Source organism: Octodon degus, unplaced genomic scaffold, assembly GCF_000260255.1.
Source record: "Octodon degus isolate 3935 unplaced genomic scaffold, OctDeg1.0 scaffold00194, whole genome shotgun sequence".
Classification (NCBI taxonomy): Eukaryota; Metazoa; Chordata; class Mammalia; order Rodentia; family Octodontidae; genus Octodon; species Octodon degus.
The window spans coordinates 1,996,944-2,015,617 of NW_004524770.1; the positions used below are offsets into that span (position 1 = coordinate 1,996,944).

General features: G+C 55.5%; 3 protein-coding genes across 6 annotated transcripts in view; 1 reads left to right on the forward strand and 2 right to left on the reverse strand.

Moving 5' to 3' along the window:
- Positions 1 to 752, reverse strand: part of Ss18l1 (SS18L1, nBAF chromatin remodeling complex subunit) — a 29,007-nt gene extending 28,255 nt beyond the window's left edge. The window contains exon 1 of the mRNA XM_023704330.1: positions 486 to 752. Coding sequence (XP_023560098.1) covers positions 486 to 497 — 12 coding nt within the window. The 5' untranslated portion in view covers positions 498 to 752. The remainder of the gene's footprint in view (positions 1 to 485) is intronic.
- On the forward strand, positions 57 to 5,639 carry Psma7 (proteasome subunit alpha 7). Its single transcript, XM_004644175.3, has 7 exons — positions 57 to 266; positions 1,908 to 2,034; positions 3,174 to 3,298; positions 3,851 to 3,973; positions 4,465 to 4,584; positions 5,041 to 5,103; positions 5,442 to 5,639. The coding sequence occupies exons 1-7, from the start codon at positions 171 to 173 to the stop codon at positions 5,532 to 5,534; spliced, it is 747 nt and encodes a 248-aa protein (XP_004644232.1). The 5' UTR covers positions 57 to 170; the 3' UTR covers positions 5,535 to 5,639.
- A 2,189-nt stretch (positions 5,640 to 7,828) lies between these two features.
- Positions 7,829 to 18,230, reverse strand: Lsm14b (LSM family member 14B). 4 transcript variants are annotated; one of them, XM_023704326.1, is made up of 10 exons: positions 17,869 to 18,228; positions 16,047 to 16,210; positions 14,821 to 14,956; positions 13,950 to 14,066; positions 11,751 to 11,918; positions 11,426 to 11,503; positions 11,060 to 11,221; positions 10,611 to 10,761; positions 8,479 to 8,666; positions 7,829 to 7,916 (listed from the first exon to the last, which is right to left on the reverse strand). In XM_023704326.1, exons 1-9 carry the CDS (start codon positions 17,993 to 17,995, stop codon positions 8,495 to 8,497), a joined length of 1,275 nt encoding a protein of 424 aa, XP_023560094.1. In that variant the 5' UTR covers positions 17,996 to 18,228; the 3' UTR covers positions 7,829 to 7,916; positions 8,479 to 8,494. The 4 variants fall into 4 exon arrangements, with proteins under 4 accessions (XP_023560094.1, XP_023560095.1, XP_004644233.1 ...); XM_023704327.1 differs by lacking the exon at positions 11,426 to 11,503 and having other exon boundaries at positions 17,869 to 18,230; XM_004644176.2 differs by lacking the exon at positions 13,950 to 14,066 and having other exon boundaries at positions 17,869 to 18,227.
- Between the last annotated feature and the right edge of the window lie 444 nt (positions 18,231 to 18,674).

Genomic DNA, 18,674 nt, shown 5'->3' on the forward strand with positions numbered 1-18,674 from the left:
GGCCCGGCGCCCCGCCCCGGCGTCCGCACGTCAGCCTCACGACTGACGCCGCACGCAGCGACGCCGGCAGCGTGTCCGCGCGCGGGCGGGACGTCGGGTCGGGCGGCAGTGAGTGAGCGCTTTTGAGCGGCGGCTGCGACGAGCGCTCGGAGTCCGGCCGCGTCTCCGGCATGAGCTACGACCGTGCCATCACCGTCTTCTCGCCCGACGGCCACCTCTTCCAAGTAGAGTACGCGCAGGAGGCCGTGAAGAAGGGCTCGACCGCGGTGAGCCGGCCAGGGCCCGCGGGACCGGGGCGCGGGGCTCGTCCGGTCGCGGGCCGGCGCTCTTCCCTGCGGAGCGCGCTGCTTCGCCTTGCGGCGCGAGGAAAGCGCTGGGAAGGGAGCCGGACTTCGGGCGCGCTCCCGCGCCGTGGATTGCGGGCCGCGGAGACGGCCCTGGCGCATTATTCCAGGGCTGTCACGCAGCTGTTTGTGCCCCCTTACCTGAACAGACATCTGGCGCAGGCGGTGCCCGGCCCCGATCCCGCGCGGCCGGCCTCCTCCGGCAGGCGGGCAGGCGGGCGGGCAGGCGGGCAGGCGGGCAGGCAGGCCGGAACAATCTTGGCCCCTGCGTGGCTCCCGAGCCGAGGCTGCGGGTGCGGGCGGCGCGAGGCCCAGGTGGGCATCGAGAACAAAGGGCAGCGCTCGGGCCTGCGGCGGTGACGAGCGGCTTCCGGCTCTGGCTCCGGAGCCACGGCTGCCCCGCCCAGGCCCGCCCGCCCAGGCCCGCCCGCCCAGGCCCGCCCGCCTGCCGCGCTGTTCTCCCCAGCGTGGCCCTTGCCTGCCGGCCCGAGTCTGGGAACCTTAGTGCAAGCTGCTGTAAAGTCGTGAGGTTTTCAGGACTGCTGTCAGTGTGACTTGTCAAGCCACGAGTGCTCCACTCTTGTCACCTGATCTTTATAAAGGTTGGAATGGGCAGAATGCCAGCATGTGGGTTCTGAAATTTGAAGTGTTTCTGTTTGTAAGTCTTTAGCCGCTTTGATAAGGTTAGTGAATATCCCAGGTCTGTCTGAGGCCCTAATTCAGGCCAGATTGCTCCGGAAGAGGATCTTCGCGATGCCCACCCCCAGCGTCCCGCGCTTCGAGAGCCAGCAGCTTAGCATATCCACCTAGGTCCTCTGGGCACGTGGGTCACGTCAGTCAGCGGGAGAAAGCTCCAGGACCTGACACATTCTGACTTTTGGGCGCATGTGCAGAGCTCTGCTGCGGTCCGGACGTTGCAGAGGTGGTCCTGGCGTCTGGAGAATTTAGGTGCAGCCGCCCGCTCCAGTGCTAGTTAGGCAGCCTGTTTGAATGATTGTTCCGTGTGTTTCTGTGCCTGTCTTGACTTGAGGAAAGTCAGTGGTTTTCCTTGTTTTAGTGGCCACAGCATTTCCTCGGCAGTGCCGGCTGTAACCAGGGAGCGGTGGGCTTAAAGTTACAGTAAGTGGTTGTTTCCCTGTTGCAAGCCTGGTCCTTCCCACTGCTGTGCACACTGATGTGCGACAATACAGGGGTGCGGAAGTGGTCCTTAATAAGACTTCACGGCCCCAGAAACACCGGCTTCAGTACGCCTGAGGGAAAGGTTCATCTCCAACTGCAGTCATTCAAGGGATTATTTGGGTGGAAATGACACATCTGCCTATCAGTATTTTAAAAACATGAGCTTAGGCACCTATGTCACGAAACCTACACTGCCTGCCCAAGGAGTTTGCAGGGCATGGTGTGGAGTGAGTAGAGCCAGGCCAGGAGAGGAGGGGTATGGGTGAGCACATTTCCGCTGGCTGCTACCCTCAGTCTTGCCAGGATTCTTGTAGCGTCTGCTCTCGTGCTCCCTGCCTGGTGGCACCGTGTCATTCTCACATGGCTTGTGGGTTTTTATTGCAGGTTGGTGTTCGAGGAAGAGACATTGTTGTTCTCGGAGTGGAAAAGAAATCAGTGGCTAAACTACAAGATGAAAGAACAGTGCGGAAGATCTGTGCCTTGGACGACAACGTCTGCATGGCCTTTGCAGGTACGAGTCTGTGGCTAGGGTCTTTCTGAGTCATGATGAGAAACAGTGCTTGGGGATCCTTGTGGGTGGGTGCGGTGATTGTGAGATGTGTAAACCAGCAGTGAAAAGTGACCTAGTAGAAATAAATTTGGACTCGAAGAAGGAGGTGGCCAGTTTTTTCTTGGGCTCCTCTGCCAGTGAGGGCACAACACAAGTGGCTAAATGAACGCGTTGCATCTGGGGCTGCTGCTGCATCCCACCTCCACTGTTATCCTTGCTTTGGTGATTGCCAGCTGAGATCCAGGCCTGCACAGGGTGGCGCAGAGAGCAGGACAGTGCTTTGCCTCGGGCAGCAAGTGTGAAACACTGGCCTTCATGTCTCCCCAGCCTCACCCATTTCTTCCACGGCAGGGCCAATTTAGGAGCATCTCAAATCAAGTAAATGAAATCAGAGACTGATTGTATCCCTAAGAGCCCCTAAGAAGGCTAGGTACACACCTGTAATCCCCACTCTTTGGGAGGCTGAGGCAGGAGGATCACAAGTTCAAGGCCGGACTGGAGAAACAGCTCTGTGGTAGAATACTTGCCTGGGATTTGTCATCCTGGGTTATGTCCAGTAGTTCAAAAAAGGGTTTCAGGAAGACTCAGCCAGTGAATTTCAGTGGGTCTGATGCAGTATTTTGATTTTTATTTATTATTTGGCAGAACCGGAGATTGTAGTATTTTGATTTTTGGTCTTTGGGTTTCTCTGTATTTTAGGGAAGGGTCTACAGGGTGTTCAGGGTCTCACTACTAGATCGGACTCGTAGTGATTCTTCTGTTTACAGTCTCCCAAGAGCTGGGATTACAGGTGCGTGCCACCACACCCAGTCTCAATCACCGCCTCAGCGTGTGCAAGGGGATCAAACCCTGGGCCCCTGCGCCTGCTTGCATGTGCTTTAATCCACTGAGCTATTTGGCCAGCCCTGATGCAGTATTTTGTATGTCTGTTTTCTTAAACAAGCTTCCAGAGGCTGAGTGGGTCCACCGTTGGCCACTTCTCAATGACCTCAGTATGATGTGGGAACCTGCAGAAGGTTAAATGCTGTTCCATGGGAATAGTTCCTATCTTCAGTGGAGCACTGAGGAGTGGCTGACAGACACCTCTGCTTTCTCTGCAGGCCTCACTGCTGATGCAAGGATCGTCATCAACAGGGCCCGGGTGGAGTGCCAGAGCCACCGGCTGACTGTGGAGGACCCGGTGACTGTGGAGTACATCACCCGCTACATTGCCAGTCTGAAGCAGGTGGGTGAGCACCGGCTGTGGTCAGGCGCTGTTCTGCTAGGCAGGTCCTGTTCATCCCCACCCGCACTTACGAGTGTGTGTGCGGTATAGTCTGGCTTCTCCAGCCCGGCGACCCTCTCTGTGCTCATTTCCTGACATGGCGTGGTGCAGATATCCCACACAGTCGCTCCAGGATGGGGCGTGCCTGCTGAATGGCACAGTTTCATCGTGCCGCTCCAAACAACTCCTTGCCAGTTAATTTGGAGAGGACTGAAGCCGTCTGTACTCCCTGGGGAGACATTTATCTTTAAACCTAGTGCAGAGCCAGAAACGAGCCTGTCAAAACAATTTTCATAGCGTCGGTGCGCTGCGCCACAATGCTAGGCTAGCAGCGTCCAAGAATTGAAGTGCAGAGGAGCAGAGGGCTGTTGAGAGCTATTAGCTAGTTCATTGTTGGCACGTCAGATAACCTCGGAGGGGCTTACAGTGAACGTTCTCATGCCTTACTAAGCTTAGATGTTCTGATGCATGACTTGCTTTAGAGCTGATGCCACTGACTTTTCTCTCTACCAGCGTTACACGCAGAGCAACGGGCGCAGGCCATTTGGCATCTCTGCCCTGATTGTGGGTTTTGACTTTGATGGCACCCCCCGCCTCTATCAGACTGACCCCTCTGGCACATACCATGCCTGGAAGGTGAGTGCATGACAGAATAAAGGGGCCTTAGCTCTTGGGAGGCTGCAGGGCTAGGCCATGGGGAGGGACAGAGCCCCTTGCTTCAGAGCAGGCGGTAGTGTTAGTTGGCTGTTCCATAGCAGCTGCTGGTTGGAAACCAAAAATTAATTGAGCATTGCTGGTTGGCATAAGGTCAAAAGTCTGATTTCTTTCTTGATAAGAATCAGCAGGGGGCTGGGGAGATGGCTCAGTGGAATAAGCACTTCCCTGGCAAGCACAAGGGCCTGAGTTCAATCCCCGGTTCCGAAAAAAAAAAAAAAAAAAAAAAAAAAAATCAGCAGGAACCCTAGCCTGTTGCTAAAAAGGGAGCAAGGAAAAAAGTGGCTGCGGCTGGGGCTGTCACCTACCGTGGAGAGCTGACAGCACACAACCCTGGGAAAGTGTTGGCCTGCACAGGCTGCATCCAGCTTGTCATGCTGTCTACCATGTGAACACGCACTCGCTGTTCTCAGGCCAATGCCATAGGCAGGGGTGCCAAGTCAGTGCGTGAGTTCCTGGAGAAGAACTACACCGATGAAGCCATCGAGACCGATGACCTGACCATCAAGTTGGTGATCAAAGCCCTCCTGGAAGTAAGTACACAGGAAGAAACCTGGGCCAGGGCCAAGATGCCCTGGCTGCCGTCACAGCTGTTGTGCTTGCAAAGCCTGGGGTGGATCGGGTCGTTCATGCCTTTGGGTGGCCAGAGGCACAGCATGCCTAGCAGGCTGGACATAAACTTGGCCTTTTGGGCATATGCCACCACAGGGGATGGAGAGGAACCCCAGGGCTGGTGGCTGGCAGCTCCTTTACTAGCACCTTGAAGATGCAAGTGGGTAAAGCCAGAGGTGGCTGCAAGGCCAAGAGGGGGGCCTGGGCTTCCCAGTGGCCAGTGGTGCCCATCTAGGGAGGGCCAGCAGCACAGGCAGTGGGTAGGCTGGGAGGAAGCACCCTGAACAGGCCTCCCACACACCATGTGTGTGGGCTAGACCTGTGGTGCTGGGTTTCCCCTTGGGCAGTGCTATATACGGGTCTTCTTCCCCTTCAAGGTGGTCCAATCAGGTGGCAAAAACATTGAACTTGCTGTCATGCGTCGAGATCAGCCCCTCAAGGTAATTGCTGAATTTCTGTCACCTGCCAAAACCCTAGCAGAATGACCCTAACTGACCTTTCTTTCTAAAGGGGTATTGTCCCTGTAGTGCTATTCCGATGGCCTGAACTCCAGGCCTGTCCAGGTGGGGCTTCCCTTCCTATGGTTCAGGACGTTGTTCGGGTGTTCCCAGCACAGAGGGGCTGTGAAGCAGATGAGGCAAACACCCCATTTTCCATGAGGTCTTCCTCCAAGGGGACTAGAGGAGGAGGGGCTGCTCTATAAAACTCAGCTTCTACAAAGAACGCTGGTGTTTTGTGTGTCATGAAGCAGGGGGGTTAACTATAAATGTTTTTAAAGATTCTAAATCCTGAAGAAATTGAGAAATATGTTGCCGAAATTGAAAAGGAAAAAGAAGAAAATGAAAAGAAGAAACAAAAGAAAGCATCATGAAGAAAGCTTCCTTGCTTGGAGCGGCTTTAAACTCATGGGGGAGTCTCAGTGGAGCTTCCCTTCTGTCGCACTGAGTACCCAATAAACTTCCGTATTTTTTAACCTTTCCTTCTAAAGAGAACATGCTATCATTTAGGTGTAACTAAAAAGTCTCCTGGGGCTGACAAGATAGCTCAGTGGTTTAGTGCCTGCTTAGGTAAGTGCAGGGACTGTGGTTTGATCGCTGGCACCACATGCCATGCCAGCCCAGTTCCTAGGGCCAGCTGAGCAGGCCACAAAAAAAAGAAAAAGAACGAAGTCTTTCCCCTCACTTTTTAAAATGACAGCTGGCTTTAACATGTCCTTCGTTACCAGGCTGTTAGGATGAACCAGTTCTCAGAGCTGGGGTCTCTAGAGCACCGAGCACCCAGCAGGCCTGAGGGATCGCAACACACTGAGTCCATTAATAAACACAAAAGGGTCAGGGCGGAGCCTTTGAATTCTGCAGAGCAGCAGATGTGCACGCTAGTTTTGTATTTCTGGTTTTAACTGCTTTGCTGGGTCTCATTACTTCAGGGCCTGTGGCTTCCCTAGTCTCACCACTTTCTGGCCTTGTTATGGCCTTAGCCTTCAGGTTCTTAGCCCTGACACCTGCCTCACTGCTCACCTCAGATCTCTGTGCCCTGGTTCTTGTTTTCCAAGCAAGCACACAAGGTGTTTACATAGACAAGGCCCACACAGTTCGAGCTCAGCATAAACCCACTGCCAACGTGACTTCAGCCCAAAATTTTAACGCCAAAGCTTGTCACAGGTAGTAAGGTGGCTAAACTACATTTGGACTCTAGGAGAGAAGTGCCTGCTCAACTGTGTCCCTTAAGAGTTGGTGCTGTGGCTGTTTGCGTAGGACATTCCTGCTGAGGAAAGTTCCATGGGCATCATTTGCACCATCAGCCCCCACAGAGGCTGCCTGTCTGCAGCTCCTATCACGGAGCCTGCTGAGCCCCAGGCCAGTGCTAAGGGAAACCAATCCCGACCGGGCACCTCGGGTCAGCTTAGCAATCTGGAGTTGGGATGAAGTGGGCTGCTTTTAACCTCTTGTGTCCGCAATGCTGGCAGCACAGCCACTTCCTGCACAAGCCTGCCACGGCGAGGACACAGAGCGGTCTACTCCAACCACAGCAGCTGGCTCCCTCCTTCCCCAGACACCCACGGAAGCCCAATTCTCAGATCCTACCCAGCCCAGTGTGCAGGTATTGACAGCACCTGCTTCTCGCTGAACCCTAAACATGGCGGAGATCATTTGGTCAGCAGAGACAGCAGTTTAAAGGTCTGCGTATTTATTTATAGTTACAATTTACATTTCTCTAACAGAGCAACCCCAGTGCTAATATTCTAGTTCTCAGCCAAGAAAGCCTACAAAAATAAATCCAAGCTTTTACAGTAACTTAATCGGTACAGAACTAAAGTCATTTTCCGCTATTAAAGGAATTTAGTTACCGAGGTGCTTATTTTAAACAAAAGGCCCTGTCAGAGGAGGCATGCTTACACTCAAGGTCTGACCCATTCATGCAACGAGTTTATATTCCCCACCCTCCCTCCACTCACTTTAAAACAAAAACACAACTATTTACAATCCAGGAAATAAGGTCAACGGACCTTCCCCCCAACCCCCCAAGGCTGGCTCATTTCCAAGAGAACGAGAACAGAGGCTAGGCAGGGACAAGAGAGCCAGGGGGACACCAGGGCTCGCCCTGTGCTCCGACCCACCGCGTCAGGGCCTCCAGCAGCCAGGCTCCATATAACACTCGGCAGCTGTCACTCGGGGTCCTTTGCACTACGAGTCCAGCACCCTCTGCCAGTCCTCACCCTGATGTCACTTGTACAACATGATCCACGGGGACACCCTCTTTCCCTGCCCTCAGCCCACCCACCCCACACATCCAGCCCACTCTGTGCTGCCCTTCCTTGCCCGGCTCCTGAGATCCCACCCTTGGCAATAAGGGTGCCAGGCCAGCAGCACCAGGGACCAGATGGGTTAGAGATGCACTTGGATGCCACATGTGCCAAAAGAGATTTGGTTCCATTTTAAAAGTCAAAGCTGTCATAAAAAAGAAACAGTCACGAAGTGAGAATCAAGCCTTTGCTATAGAAACATCTTTGCAAAATACCAAAACCTTACAATTAGGCTATGCACAACCAAAAAGGAACGTAGGTCAAGATACCTCAAAGAGGTTACCCATGAATACTTTCCCCAAAACAAGTGGTTCTAACTCAGACCACGTCCAAGTTCAGTTGAGTCCAAATATAAGTAGCACTATGGGAATTTGGGACCCACTTCCCCCGTATGCATTGTTTCCTGTGTCCTTTTATGTGCAGCACCACCTGTACCTCTTCGGCAGGAACCTGTAAGAGACAGAAGTGAGCAGTCCCTCCATGTTTTGTAATCAGCAGACCAGCATCACCGGGCACTGCTGACTGAAGACGACCAGGGACCCCTCAACTGCCCTGCCTCTCACCCAAATGGGGCTGGGCTGCCCACTCACCTACCATGACCCACACCGAGGACCGGCTCAGTGCGGGCTCCCACAGGGTCCTTCTGCCCAGCCCCAAGGGCGCACCTGTCACCCGCCCTTGCTCTCACAGGTTCTGAGGGCACAGGGCCAGGTGGGGTTGTGACACTGAGTGTAGCAAACTCACCGGCCAACTACTCGGCAGCAAGCACTCAGCACACCAGAGAAACCACGGCCCTCGCCCTGCCATGTGCAGACCCTCACTGCAGAGGCAGGGGCCAGGTCCTCCCTGAGGCCCGGCCACGGCTGGCCCAGGTTCCACTATTCCTACAGGCGCTGGGTAGATTCTGAGGGTCACAGCTTCTCTCCCTGGGGGACAGACATGGAGCCTGCTCCCGGGTCCTAACTCCATCTGGGTCCACATGCCCCAGGGATCCAGAAGGGGTGACACTCACGCAGGAGGCTGCGTCCTTATACCCTGCCAGTCCCCGCTCTGTGGGAGGTTGGGTTGCGGCGAGTGGTCCCGTTGCCCCTGCCTCCTCGGAATCCACCGCGGGAGGTGCGGCCGCGGAGGAACCTCCCTGATACCCCAAAGGTCTCTGTATTCAGCTTCCTCTCTTCGGCCCATGTTGTTCGTCTAGAACTGAAACAAAGATGAGGTTCTGGTGGACATGGGCACCGCTCAAGTTTCTGAGCCAGGCAGGGAATAGGAAGGGTGGTCGGCTACTCTTGGGACCACGCCCAAGGCATGGGAGCCCCCGTGCACACTGAGGCCAGGGCTGTTTCTTCTTGTGCACTGGGCTGCTAAAGACGCACCTCGGAAGCTGGGGATAATGGGACAACTGTATCCCAGCACTCAGAAGGCTGACAAGGAACCTGCTGTGAGTTCAAAGCTACACTGAACTACAGGAGCAAGAACCTGTCTCCAAAAAAGAAAGCACCTTTATCACCAAGGGAGGGAAGGAACGAGAAAGCAAGGCCAGTGGGTGATCAACGGAGCCCTAGCGCCTGCCTCAGAGAGGGAAGTGCCGGGAAGCCCAGGCTCACCTAGACCTGGGACCAGAGCATAACGGCGCGGCATGCCTGCCCTCCAGCCAGCAGCCTGCTATGCCCAAAGGCTTGGTGGAGAAAGAATGACTTGGCTTTCAACAGCCCTGACTAAGACACCCAGTCATTCTGGAATCCCCAGCCTGTCAGTCTATTGTCAACACCAGCTACACAGCACTGGAACCCTAGCCCTTCCCTCGACTGCACCCATGCCCTCACCAAAATAACCCCAGAGCTGACCAGCCTGCCTAGCCAACCAGTATCCATAGTGCCCACCTTCAGCCACTCTCCTCACGATGTGACACAGCACCAGCAAGGTATTTTTGATGGTTATCCGTAAGCTCAGAATAACCCCAACACCACCACTGCACCCCCAAAACCCTAAGCAACCTCTTCCCATCCTACCCTTTTCCACTCAGCCCAACACATAGGCTTGGGGCTGCCTGGAGCAGCCTGTCCCTCGTACACAGCTCACCATCTGAGACCTGACCATGTTTCCTCCCACACTCTGCTCTGAGCCTCCCCTGCTCCTATTGTGTGTGCTGCACAGTGCGCAGCCCCAGGTGGAGCATGGAGCATGCACTCAGGCTGCCCAGCTTGCCTCCTGCCCTTCTTCAGTGCTTGGCAGCATGCTTGTGGTCCACCTGCAGGATGCATGCATGGGTCTTGGCTTCCATACCATGGCCACTCTTGCTGGCTTCTATATAGGTGCTGAACATGGTATGGCTGCTAGCTGCCAATACTGGAGGGAAGGAACATCTTGTCAGAACCTTCTACCAGGGCCGGTAAGAGAGCTCAGCGGACTAAGCACCTGCTTAGGGAAGTGCAGAGACTAGGGTTTGTTCCCCGGCACCACACACCAGGCCAGGCCAGCCCCGGCCCTGGGCACGCTGAGCCGGCCACCGAGACTGGGCACACACTTGTCATTCCAGTGCTGGGGAGGCTGAAAACAGGAGGATCATTGAGTCCCAGTTGTTTCAGGTAGCAAGGTCCTTTGCTGGCTTGGGGGAGAAGGCTGCCCAACTGGTAGGCCAGGCAAAAAGAACACTGAATGTGGGTATGAAGCCTAGCAGGTCCTGCAGAGGCTCGGCGTCAGTGATGCTCCCGCAATTCAGGCAAATGACAGGGTTTCTGGACCACATCCTAGCAAGCCCAGGTGAGCATAGCCAGGACTCTAAGATTTGGTGGGTGTGGTAACGCACACCTATAATCCCAGCACTCAGCAGGATGAGGCAAGAGGACTGCTGTGAGTCTGAGGTCAGCCTAGGCTACAGAGTGAGTTCAGTCTAAGCTAGACTACACAGCTAGACCTTAACTAAAAATAAAACAAAGAAAAAGGTAAGGTCTACTTAAAACCCATGTGCTAAGGCTGGGGATGTGGCTCAGTGGCAGAGTCGCACGCCCAAGGCCGAGTTCAGTCCCACTACCATACACCCCCCCCCCACATGCTCAACTTAAGAACTCCCAGCTGTCTTCGGATTTGAGCTCCTCAGCCCTGTGCTGCCGAGACTCGAAATGATGACTTTCCCACGACTCTCACCTGGTCTTGAGCTCAGAAGAGATGTTGTCAAAGAACGACTTGGATTTGTCGTAGTAGCAGTTGGGACCCAGAAGGTCCTCCTCAGCAGGAGTTTCATCACTCTGCGTGACCACAGCCTGGTCCTTCTCTTCCCCCTTCTCAGCCTTGTCCTCTGCAGGGAGAAGCACAGCACACAAGGTGCAGAAGCAGCAGGTACCCCAGGCCAGGGCCCCCCCGCCCCCAACCCTCCTGGAGGCTGCTCAGCAGCTGAGTCAAGCCCACACAGGGCCCCAGGCCACTGATGGCCATGACCGCTGCCTCACAGGAGGCCCAGCCAGCTCCGGATGCCCCAGCTGCCCCTGCGCTTTGGGCCCGCTCCAGGCTAAACGGCCCCGCCAGCCCTCGCCAGCCCAGCCTCGCAGCACTCTCCAGGCACATCTCCGAGATGACAGCTTCCACATGGAGCAGACCTTTAAAATTTAGTTTCTTCTTAAATTCTTTGTCAAGCTCCTCTCTGTTGAACTGGGCATTTGCACTCTCAAAATCAAAATCTCCTTCAAACTTGATTGTGTTTTCCTTGACATTAGTAGGACGGTTTTGCCCTCTGGAGCGATTTCTTGTTCGCCGGTTCCCTGTGAGGAGGAAGGGCAGCCACAGCTGAAGTCAACCATCAAATCCATGTTTAAGCATGACTTCAAAAGCAGCTTAGAAGGCACCCAGCAGGCACCACGAGGGCACAGCTCCCAGATGCAGCACCTTGCTCCCAGAGCCCCAACAAGGTAAGCAAAGCCCAGCCTCCTTGCAGTGCCCAGGACTCAAGTGGCAACAGGTGTTACCTGACCGCCTCCTCTGAGGTCTTCTGTTCTCATCATTCACCTGCCCTTGAGTGTGCACAGCTGTTGGCTGGACTACATCTAAGGCGCAAAGAAAGAGTAAGGCAAGAAGAGTAAGGCTTCCTGCAGAAGCCTGAACCCAGCCACCAAAGCAGGCACCACTACCACTGCCACTGCCACTGCCACCACCACCGCCACCACCCGAGGCCTCCGGGGAGAAAGGATGCCCTACAAAGCACGTGGAGTAATGTTTGAAAAAATAACCCAGTAAGTAGTGTGCCACTTTCAGAACATAAAGCAAACTGAAAAGAAGTAGGTATTCAAGTACCACCAGTGGTCTTGCTGCTCGGCTGGGCCTGGCGACCGCTGAGCTGTGTCCCTGAGGTGCCCTTGCCAGGTAACAGCTTTTTGGCATTCAGGTTATCAACAGAACCAGTCTGGACAGCCTGTTCCACCATGGGGCTCTTGCCAACTGGGACAGATGGAAAACCAGCTCCTGAATTGAAGAAGGAAGAAGATTCAGAAACAGGAAGAAGACAGACTTATCCTGTCACTTCTGGCTGGCGCATCAGGCAGGAAAGCGCCACTGTCTGAAGGATCTAAATCAGGGCCAAGGACCCCAGCTGGGCCGTCCCCTCTGCCGCTAGCCCAAGGAGCAGATGAAGGTCAAGTCGCAGGGCAGAACAAGGGCCACCCACTGCCGGGCTGCCCAGGATCAGAGCTGAGTCAGGGAATCCAAGGGGAAGACTGTGCCTACACACAGGCATCTCCCTGGACCGTCCTAACCTGCTCTGACTCCAAAGGGGCTCTACAACTGCAAGATGCTAAGTTCAAGATCTGAGAGTGCTTCATTCTCGTCCATGCTGACCAAGATCTGTAACGTGCAGCGGTCAGATTTGGAAACCAAATCCTAGAATGTCACTTTTGCTTACAGCATGAATAGGATGAAGTAGTAAGAGGTGACTGCAGTGAAGGAAACAGCCCTCAGCCTCTCAAGAGCAAGCCTCTCTGTAAAGCGAGTGAGAGCTCCCAGGTAGCCTCGATAGGGGCCCACACCCAGCACTAAGACACAGCCCTCAAACCAAGCCAGGGAGCTCCAGCCCAGGAAACAGACCTGAGCCTAGCTCAGGCCTCAGGGCCTGGGTCCATGTGAGTGTGACAGCAGGGAGCTGCGTGGAGACTGAGACACAAAAAGGAGTCTGGACGGCGGGTAATTATTACCAAAAGAGCAGCCCAGCACAGGTGAGATGGGGGCAGCCTGCTTTTTACTCTGCATACAAACTAAAGAGTTACTGTGGAAAAGTTTTTTGTGGGCTGAGGAGATAGCTCGGCGATCTAAGCACCTGCCTGGCAAGCACAAGGATCCAGGTTCGATCCCTGGTACCACATACAGTGCTGGCCCTGGAACCCCGGGTGTGCCATGCCAGCCACTGAAACCAGGTTTGGTGGTGCACACCTGGAATCCCAGCACTAAGGAGGCTGAGACAAGAGGATGGCTATGAGTCTGAGCTGGGTAGTGAGACCCTGTACCAGATAAATAATAAAAACATTTTTTTTAAAAAGTTCCTTGTGACAGAGCAATAGATACACTGACAAGGCCAGTATCTGTCTGGGCTTCTCCAACTGATAAATGGAGACCCGTTTCTTTGGCCTGTCATCTCACTCAGTATGACCAACCCTACCGGACAGACAGCTTTACTTGCTTTCCATTAAACTATTTCAACAATCTTGCTCTATGGACAGTTTTATACGAGTGGCACTGCAAATATATGAAGGTGTCTGTTATTTTTATGTGGAAAAAATATATAGACTATAGAGAGTCTGCACAGGGATTGGAAAGCAACATCTGCAAACAAAAAGAAAGCCCCAGGTTATCTCCGGGACCAGGCAGGGGTAATAAGGACTCATGCTTGTAGATGTACAGGGAGGGCTTAAGAGCATCTCTGACATGGATATCAGAACTCCAGGATAAAGAACCTCAGGGATTTCATAACTGAAGCTTCAACTACTGGGAGCTTATGATACTCCACAGATGCCGCTGTCTCAGCAGAGACAGGTAACTGACACCAGCATTGACAAACTAATCCTTGGGACTAGGTCACCTGGCCAATAGCTGGGCATCATTACCCAGCCTCCCAGTTTTGAACCAGTGACTCACGGGTCGTGTATGATGGCTTAGGGGAGTCCCACGTGCCAATCTAGAACATGTTTAAGACCCAGTAAGCCCTCGGGGACGTGGCGCTGTGTCAAAAGTGAAGATTCCCACAGGTGGTGGTTGCTGACAAGCCACAACAAACCCTGGACTCAAGCAGAGTGAACCAAGCACTCGGCTGATTCTTTCCAGTCCCGTCTTTAAACCTGTGGTAGTTGGTAATCCGGCTATGTGCTAAGCCAGAAAAAGCACATCACCGGTCCCTGGGCCTGGCGAATGGCCTGCCATGGCTCCTGTCATCCTGGCTGCTTCACCCCCTTGCTCTCAGACTGGTCTGCAAGACAGCACGCAGTTAGTTCTCCAAACTGCTGTTACCCTTGGAAGTGAGCTGAGGTGGCTCTGAGGACATGTCAAGCTCTGAAACAGGCTGTGGAGATGGAGAAGAACTAGGACTGGAAGCAGCGGCTGAGGCTGGAGGGCTTACCAACTTCTCTAAAGGAAGAGAAAGGAGAGAAGAGCAAAGAGAAAGCACACAAGTAAGTCAGGATATGCTTTCTTCTGTCCAGAAAGCTTGGAAAGAGCCAAGCAACAACTATATTTTAGAAACCGTCAGCCACACTAAGAGGCCACCCATCACACTGGACCAGCAACCACGGCAAACCAGTGACCCACAGAACTGGTTTGGCCCAACTCCTGTTCCCTGCTTCAGCTGCATCACGCTGGAGCCCAAGCCAGCGCGGGTGGACCACCTGCCAATTCTCATGTTCTGAAAACAGCCGCAGAACTACCTTAAGGCTGAGGCCAAGCTCACTCTCAATACAGACAATAGACTCTCACTCTGGGACTACTCAACCTTGGTTGGAAATGTCTTTGATTAAGGTACTTGCCAGTAGAATAACAGTGAGCTAGAATGTTATGTTTACCAGTTTACAGATGCACAAACGGCTACAACTCGAAGATGAGCTTTACTACACACGGCAGTATTTCCTCCTTGAGACAAACATACCAGGACTGCTATTCAGACCCAGGCTGACACTGCAATTGGATTTGGATCGTTTGGTGCAAAACTCAGGCTGCCGCCTCTTACTCTCGGCTAACAGTTCCTAAACACACTTAACCCGTGGAAGCTGTGCCGGGTGACTTGTCCAACGTGCCAGACAACACAGCCTAGGAGCTGTGACCAAGAGGACACGCCCCCACCCTCCCCACTTCTTCCTAGTTGTGTAGACAGAAGCAGGTTACTCACCGAGACCTAAGGAGGCGGCATACTGCTGGCTGAGCAGGGAGCTGGCGGCCAGCTGGCCGTAGGGCGGCATCCCTCTGAAGGGGCTATAAGGCACGTGAGGCTGGAAGGGCGAGGCAGAGGCAGAGCCCAAGGAAGACTGGACGACGAGACACACGGGTGAGAACAGTGCACGGCTCTCCTGCCGCCCTCCACGTCTGCACACAGCACTGCTAGTCCTAAGCACTTGCCAGGACGGCCGAAACTGTCTCTTCTTACATTTTATTCCCCAGCTACACCTATCCACATAATTCTAACCGGAATATCCCCTAACGCAAAACTAATAGTTTCTCTCTGCCATCACTAGTTTCAGTCTCTACAACAGGAGGAGATGTCACCCTCCATTTGAGACAGACTCATCCAGCTGAGTGGCCAGGGACAGCGAAGCAGCCCCAAACATTTACCTTCTCGCTGGACAAGACTCCAGAACCCCACCTCTGTCTGGAAGTGATCTTTTCCTTCGCTGTTCCTGGCTGCTTCCTCTTTGCCCCTCGAGGCTCCAAGTTTGTCCTGGACTCCTCCAAGTGCTCCTGAAGCCCAGCCTGCCTGCTCCTACCCTTCCTGTGTAGCCCTACCTCTGAATGTAGTTCAGTCTGAACCTTAAAGGAGCTGAACGGATGAATGTGGGTGCACTGGTAATCAAGCGGCATCACCAGCAGGCCAACATGTTACTATCCTTATTAAGACTTGTAAATTCAGCAATCCAGCGCACTGGAATTGAACAAGGGCACACTACCAAGACAGCAATCCTGCTGTCCCTGCAAGCGCTTCATGCGGCTCAGGGCTGGAGTTCTCCAAGTATCGTACCGTATGTACCCTAGATCCAAGGCAGGATTAGAAGCAGCACCTCCTCACCGCCCCCCAGGGGTTCTGCCACACCATCTCGCCCTGCTATCTGCTGCATGAGGTACTTCCCACAGAAACACCAGCAGGCTACATGTAAGCTTTACCACTTCTCCATCATGGCTTAGGCCTGATGTTGACATCCCAGCCAAACAGATGACATCACGTTCCACGTGAAAACCAACTTCTCTTAGACAGTGCCCAGCTGCTGGCTGTCACATGCCTGTAACCCCAGCATTCGGGATGCTGAGGCAGAAGCATTGCCAGGAGTCCAAGGCAGCCTACTCTATGTTGAGACTATCCCAAAAACAAGAAGCACCCATGGAGAAAAACACCAGTACATTTACCTGAACGATAGCAGGGTCCTGAGGGAGTGTGTGCTGAGCTTTTGGAGGTTCACATACGGTAATATCTTTGATATCACTTCCCCGAAAGATGATGTACTCATAAATCTCCTCTCTTGGGGGAGCAGGCCTATCTGTGGGACGGTCTTCAGTACCAAAGGACCTCACTTAGGGGTCAAGAAAAAGAAGGATTAAGTGGTTGTCACATGTCAAATTCACGCCACCAGTTTTCTGTTGCTATAGCTCCTCAATCTTCCAGAAGACAGGGATCCCTGAGCACGGTCCCCAACCCAGCACCCAAGCCTACAGTTCAAAGGTACTTATTCCCCCACTTTCAATAGACAAAACTCACAAGGGCTCAGTCGCAGACACTCCAAAGAAACAGAGTATCAAAAAGATGAGAAGGAAAATTTCACAAACTGCCCATCTCATGAAACTCCACATCCTCCAGCGTAAAACACTACCGTATGGAGGTGCACACAACAAAACCAGGCTTACTTCGTAGAATCTCCAGGTTCACCTGAGTCTGCAGATGTAGACTCAGTGGCTGTGCACATGACGCCGCACCACACCCTGCGGCTAAGGGGGGCAGCGCGTAGGCAACAAACCAGCCAAGCTTTATGCTACCTTCGCAGGACTTCACACAACCAGCCCTGGAGAATCGTCAGAAAAGTAACAAAAAAGGGGTCTCAGAACTTAGCGCCCCCAAACCAGCCTGTGGTTGATAAGGAAATCCTGAGTTTCCGGGACTCCTTGGAAGATGAATCTCTGACCTGCAAGGCCTGGGAAGCCCCACCACCACATCTCTTAGCAGGGCTTCAGGGCCACGCTGGACTTGGTTCCAGCCACAGAAGAACTCCTGAGGACCCAGACTTACGCTGGACCTCACTTCCACCCTGCCGTACTAAGAGCTTCTATCGACACAAAATCTCGGAAAACTGAGGCTTCAAAACGAGCTATTCTGAGAGCTTGGATGAGTGCACAGCCCGCGAGGCCCTAGCGCACAACCAGGGTGCTGCAGAGCTGGCCGCCCTCCCGCGAGACGGGAGTATGCCCCTCATCTTCTCAAGACAGCGGAGACGGGAGACAAAGGGGGTATGGGGCCCTGCGCTGCCTGCAGCAGATCACTGTTTGACTTCTTTTAATCACAAACGCATTCCTCGAAATAGGCCAGTGCCCACTGGTGTCTGTCCCAAAAGGGCAGGGCAGCTGGGCTGTCTGGCCAAACAGCTCAGACTCTAGATACCCGTTTGTCTTCAGTCGACACTACCTCGAAAGAGGCTCCGCCCGACGCGGTGAGCCCCAGCTGCCTAATGGGCTCCAGGAGGACTCGCAGGCTTTCCATTTTCTTGCCCCGCCCCCATTCCGCCTTCTGGGGAGGCCCCGGGACTCCCTCTTCGGCCGGGCAAGGACACCGCCCGCAGGTGGAGGTGCCGCGGTCCTGGGGAGCCGGCCCGCCCCCAGCACCTGTAGGGGGGCTGCGCGGCGGAGGGCGGCGAGGAACGGGGCAAACCCGACCGCCCTCCCCGAGGCCCACGCGGACGCCTGCGCACACCGAGGCCGCCGGAGTCCCGACCGTCTGCGGTGGGGGGCAGGGGGCCGTCGGGGTGGGGGGGCCTGGGGGGCGCGGGGCGGCGCAGCACAAGGTGGGGCCGGAGTTGTGGGGCCTGGGGAGGGGCTCCAGGAGGGGGCAGGGGCCGGCACGGCCGGGGAGGTCGGGGTAGGGGCACCAGGTCCGGGGCTTCGGTGGGGGCAGGGGCGGACGGGACTGTTGCCGGCGGTTGGGCGCGCGGCGGCGGCGGCGGCGGCGGCAGCGGGTCGCTACCTTTGGCGAGCGCCACGGTGGAGTTGTCGGTGTCGATGGTGTAGAGGATGCCTTCGTAGCGGATCTGCGCCTTGGAAATGAGGCTGATCTTGCTGCCCAGATACGGGGTACCCGAGGAGCCGCTCATGGCGGCGGCCGGGGCGCGCCGGGCCGGGGACGAGCGCCGGGCCCCGCCCGCTCCGCCACCGCGCGGCTTCCGGGACACCCGCTCCTGCACCGCTCCGCGCCGCCCGGGCGCCTCCCGACGCGCCCGAGGGGCCTTCGGGCTGCGAGCGAGGGAGTGCAGCGGGGGCGCGCGGCCCGGCAGAGAGAATCGGGGAGGAGCAGCGCCGCAGCCACATCCGGGGCCTAAGGCCGCCACGCGCCGCCCCCGCACGCTCGTCGCCTATTGGCTCGCTGCACCCGCCGCCCTTTAAATATGGCCGTGCTGCCGGCGGAGGGAGGGGCGGGCCCGCACGCCGCGCCTGCGCAGCAGGGTGTCCCCGTTGGGGGCGGGCCTCGCCTGCCCCTCAGTAGGCGGCTCCCGGCTCACCCCGCGAGCGGGCGGCTGGGTGCCAGAGACTGAACCGACTGGGCGGAGCGCGCGTGCGCAGGGGGCGGGCGGCCCCTGTTTGCAAACTCGCGGGCGGGGCCGGGGCGGCTCTGGCGGAGCGCCAAGCCCCGCCCCCCGCGCGTGCCGGCCGCCCTTAGGCTCCAGGCTTCGGAGCGGCGGCGCGGGCAGCTTCTCCCTCGGCTCCCGGCGGCCCCGGGAGAGCTGGAGAGGCGCGGGGCCGCACGGCGCCGCCGCTTCAGGCGGCGCATCCGGA

Excerpts from the sequence above, each read along its gene's own strand:
- Lsm14b (XM_023704326.1), bottom strand. The coding sequence starts at position 17,995 with ATGAGCGGCTCCTCGGGTACCCCGTATCTGGGCAGCAAGATCAGCCTC. Across the intron at positions 16,211-17,868 it reads CACCGTGGCGCTCGCCAAAG|TGAGGTCCTTTGGTACTGAA; the intron begins GTAGCGACCCGC and ends TTGACCCCTAAG. Across the intron at positions 11,504-11,750 it reads GAGCAGCAAGACCACTGGTG|ATGTAGTCCAGCCAACAGCT; the intron begins GTACTTGAATAC and ends TTTGCGCCTTAG.
- Psma7 (XM_004644175.3), top strand. The coding sequence starts at position 171 with ATGAGCTACGACCGTGCCATCACCGTCTTCTCGCCCGACGGCCACCTC. Across the intron at positions 267-1,907 it reads TGAAGAAGGGCTCGACCGCG|GTTGGTGTTCGAGGAAGAGA; the intron begins GTGAGCCGGCCA and ends TTTTTATTGCAG. Across the intron at positions 3,974-4,464 it reads GCACATACCATGCCTGGAAG|GCCAATGCCATAGGCAGGGG; the intron begins GTGAGTGCATGA and ends CGCTGTTCTCAG.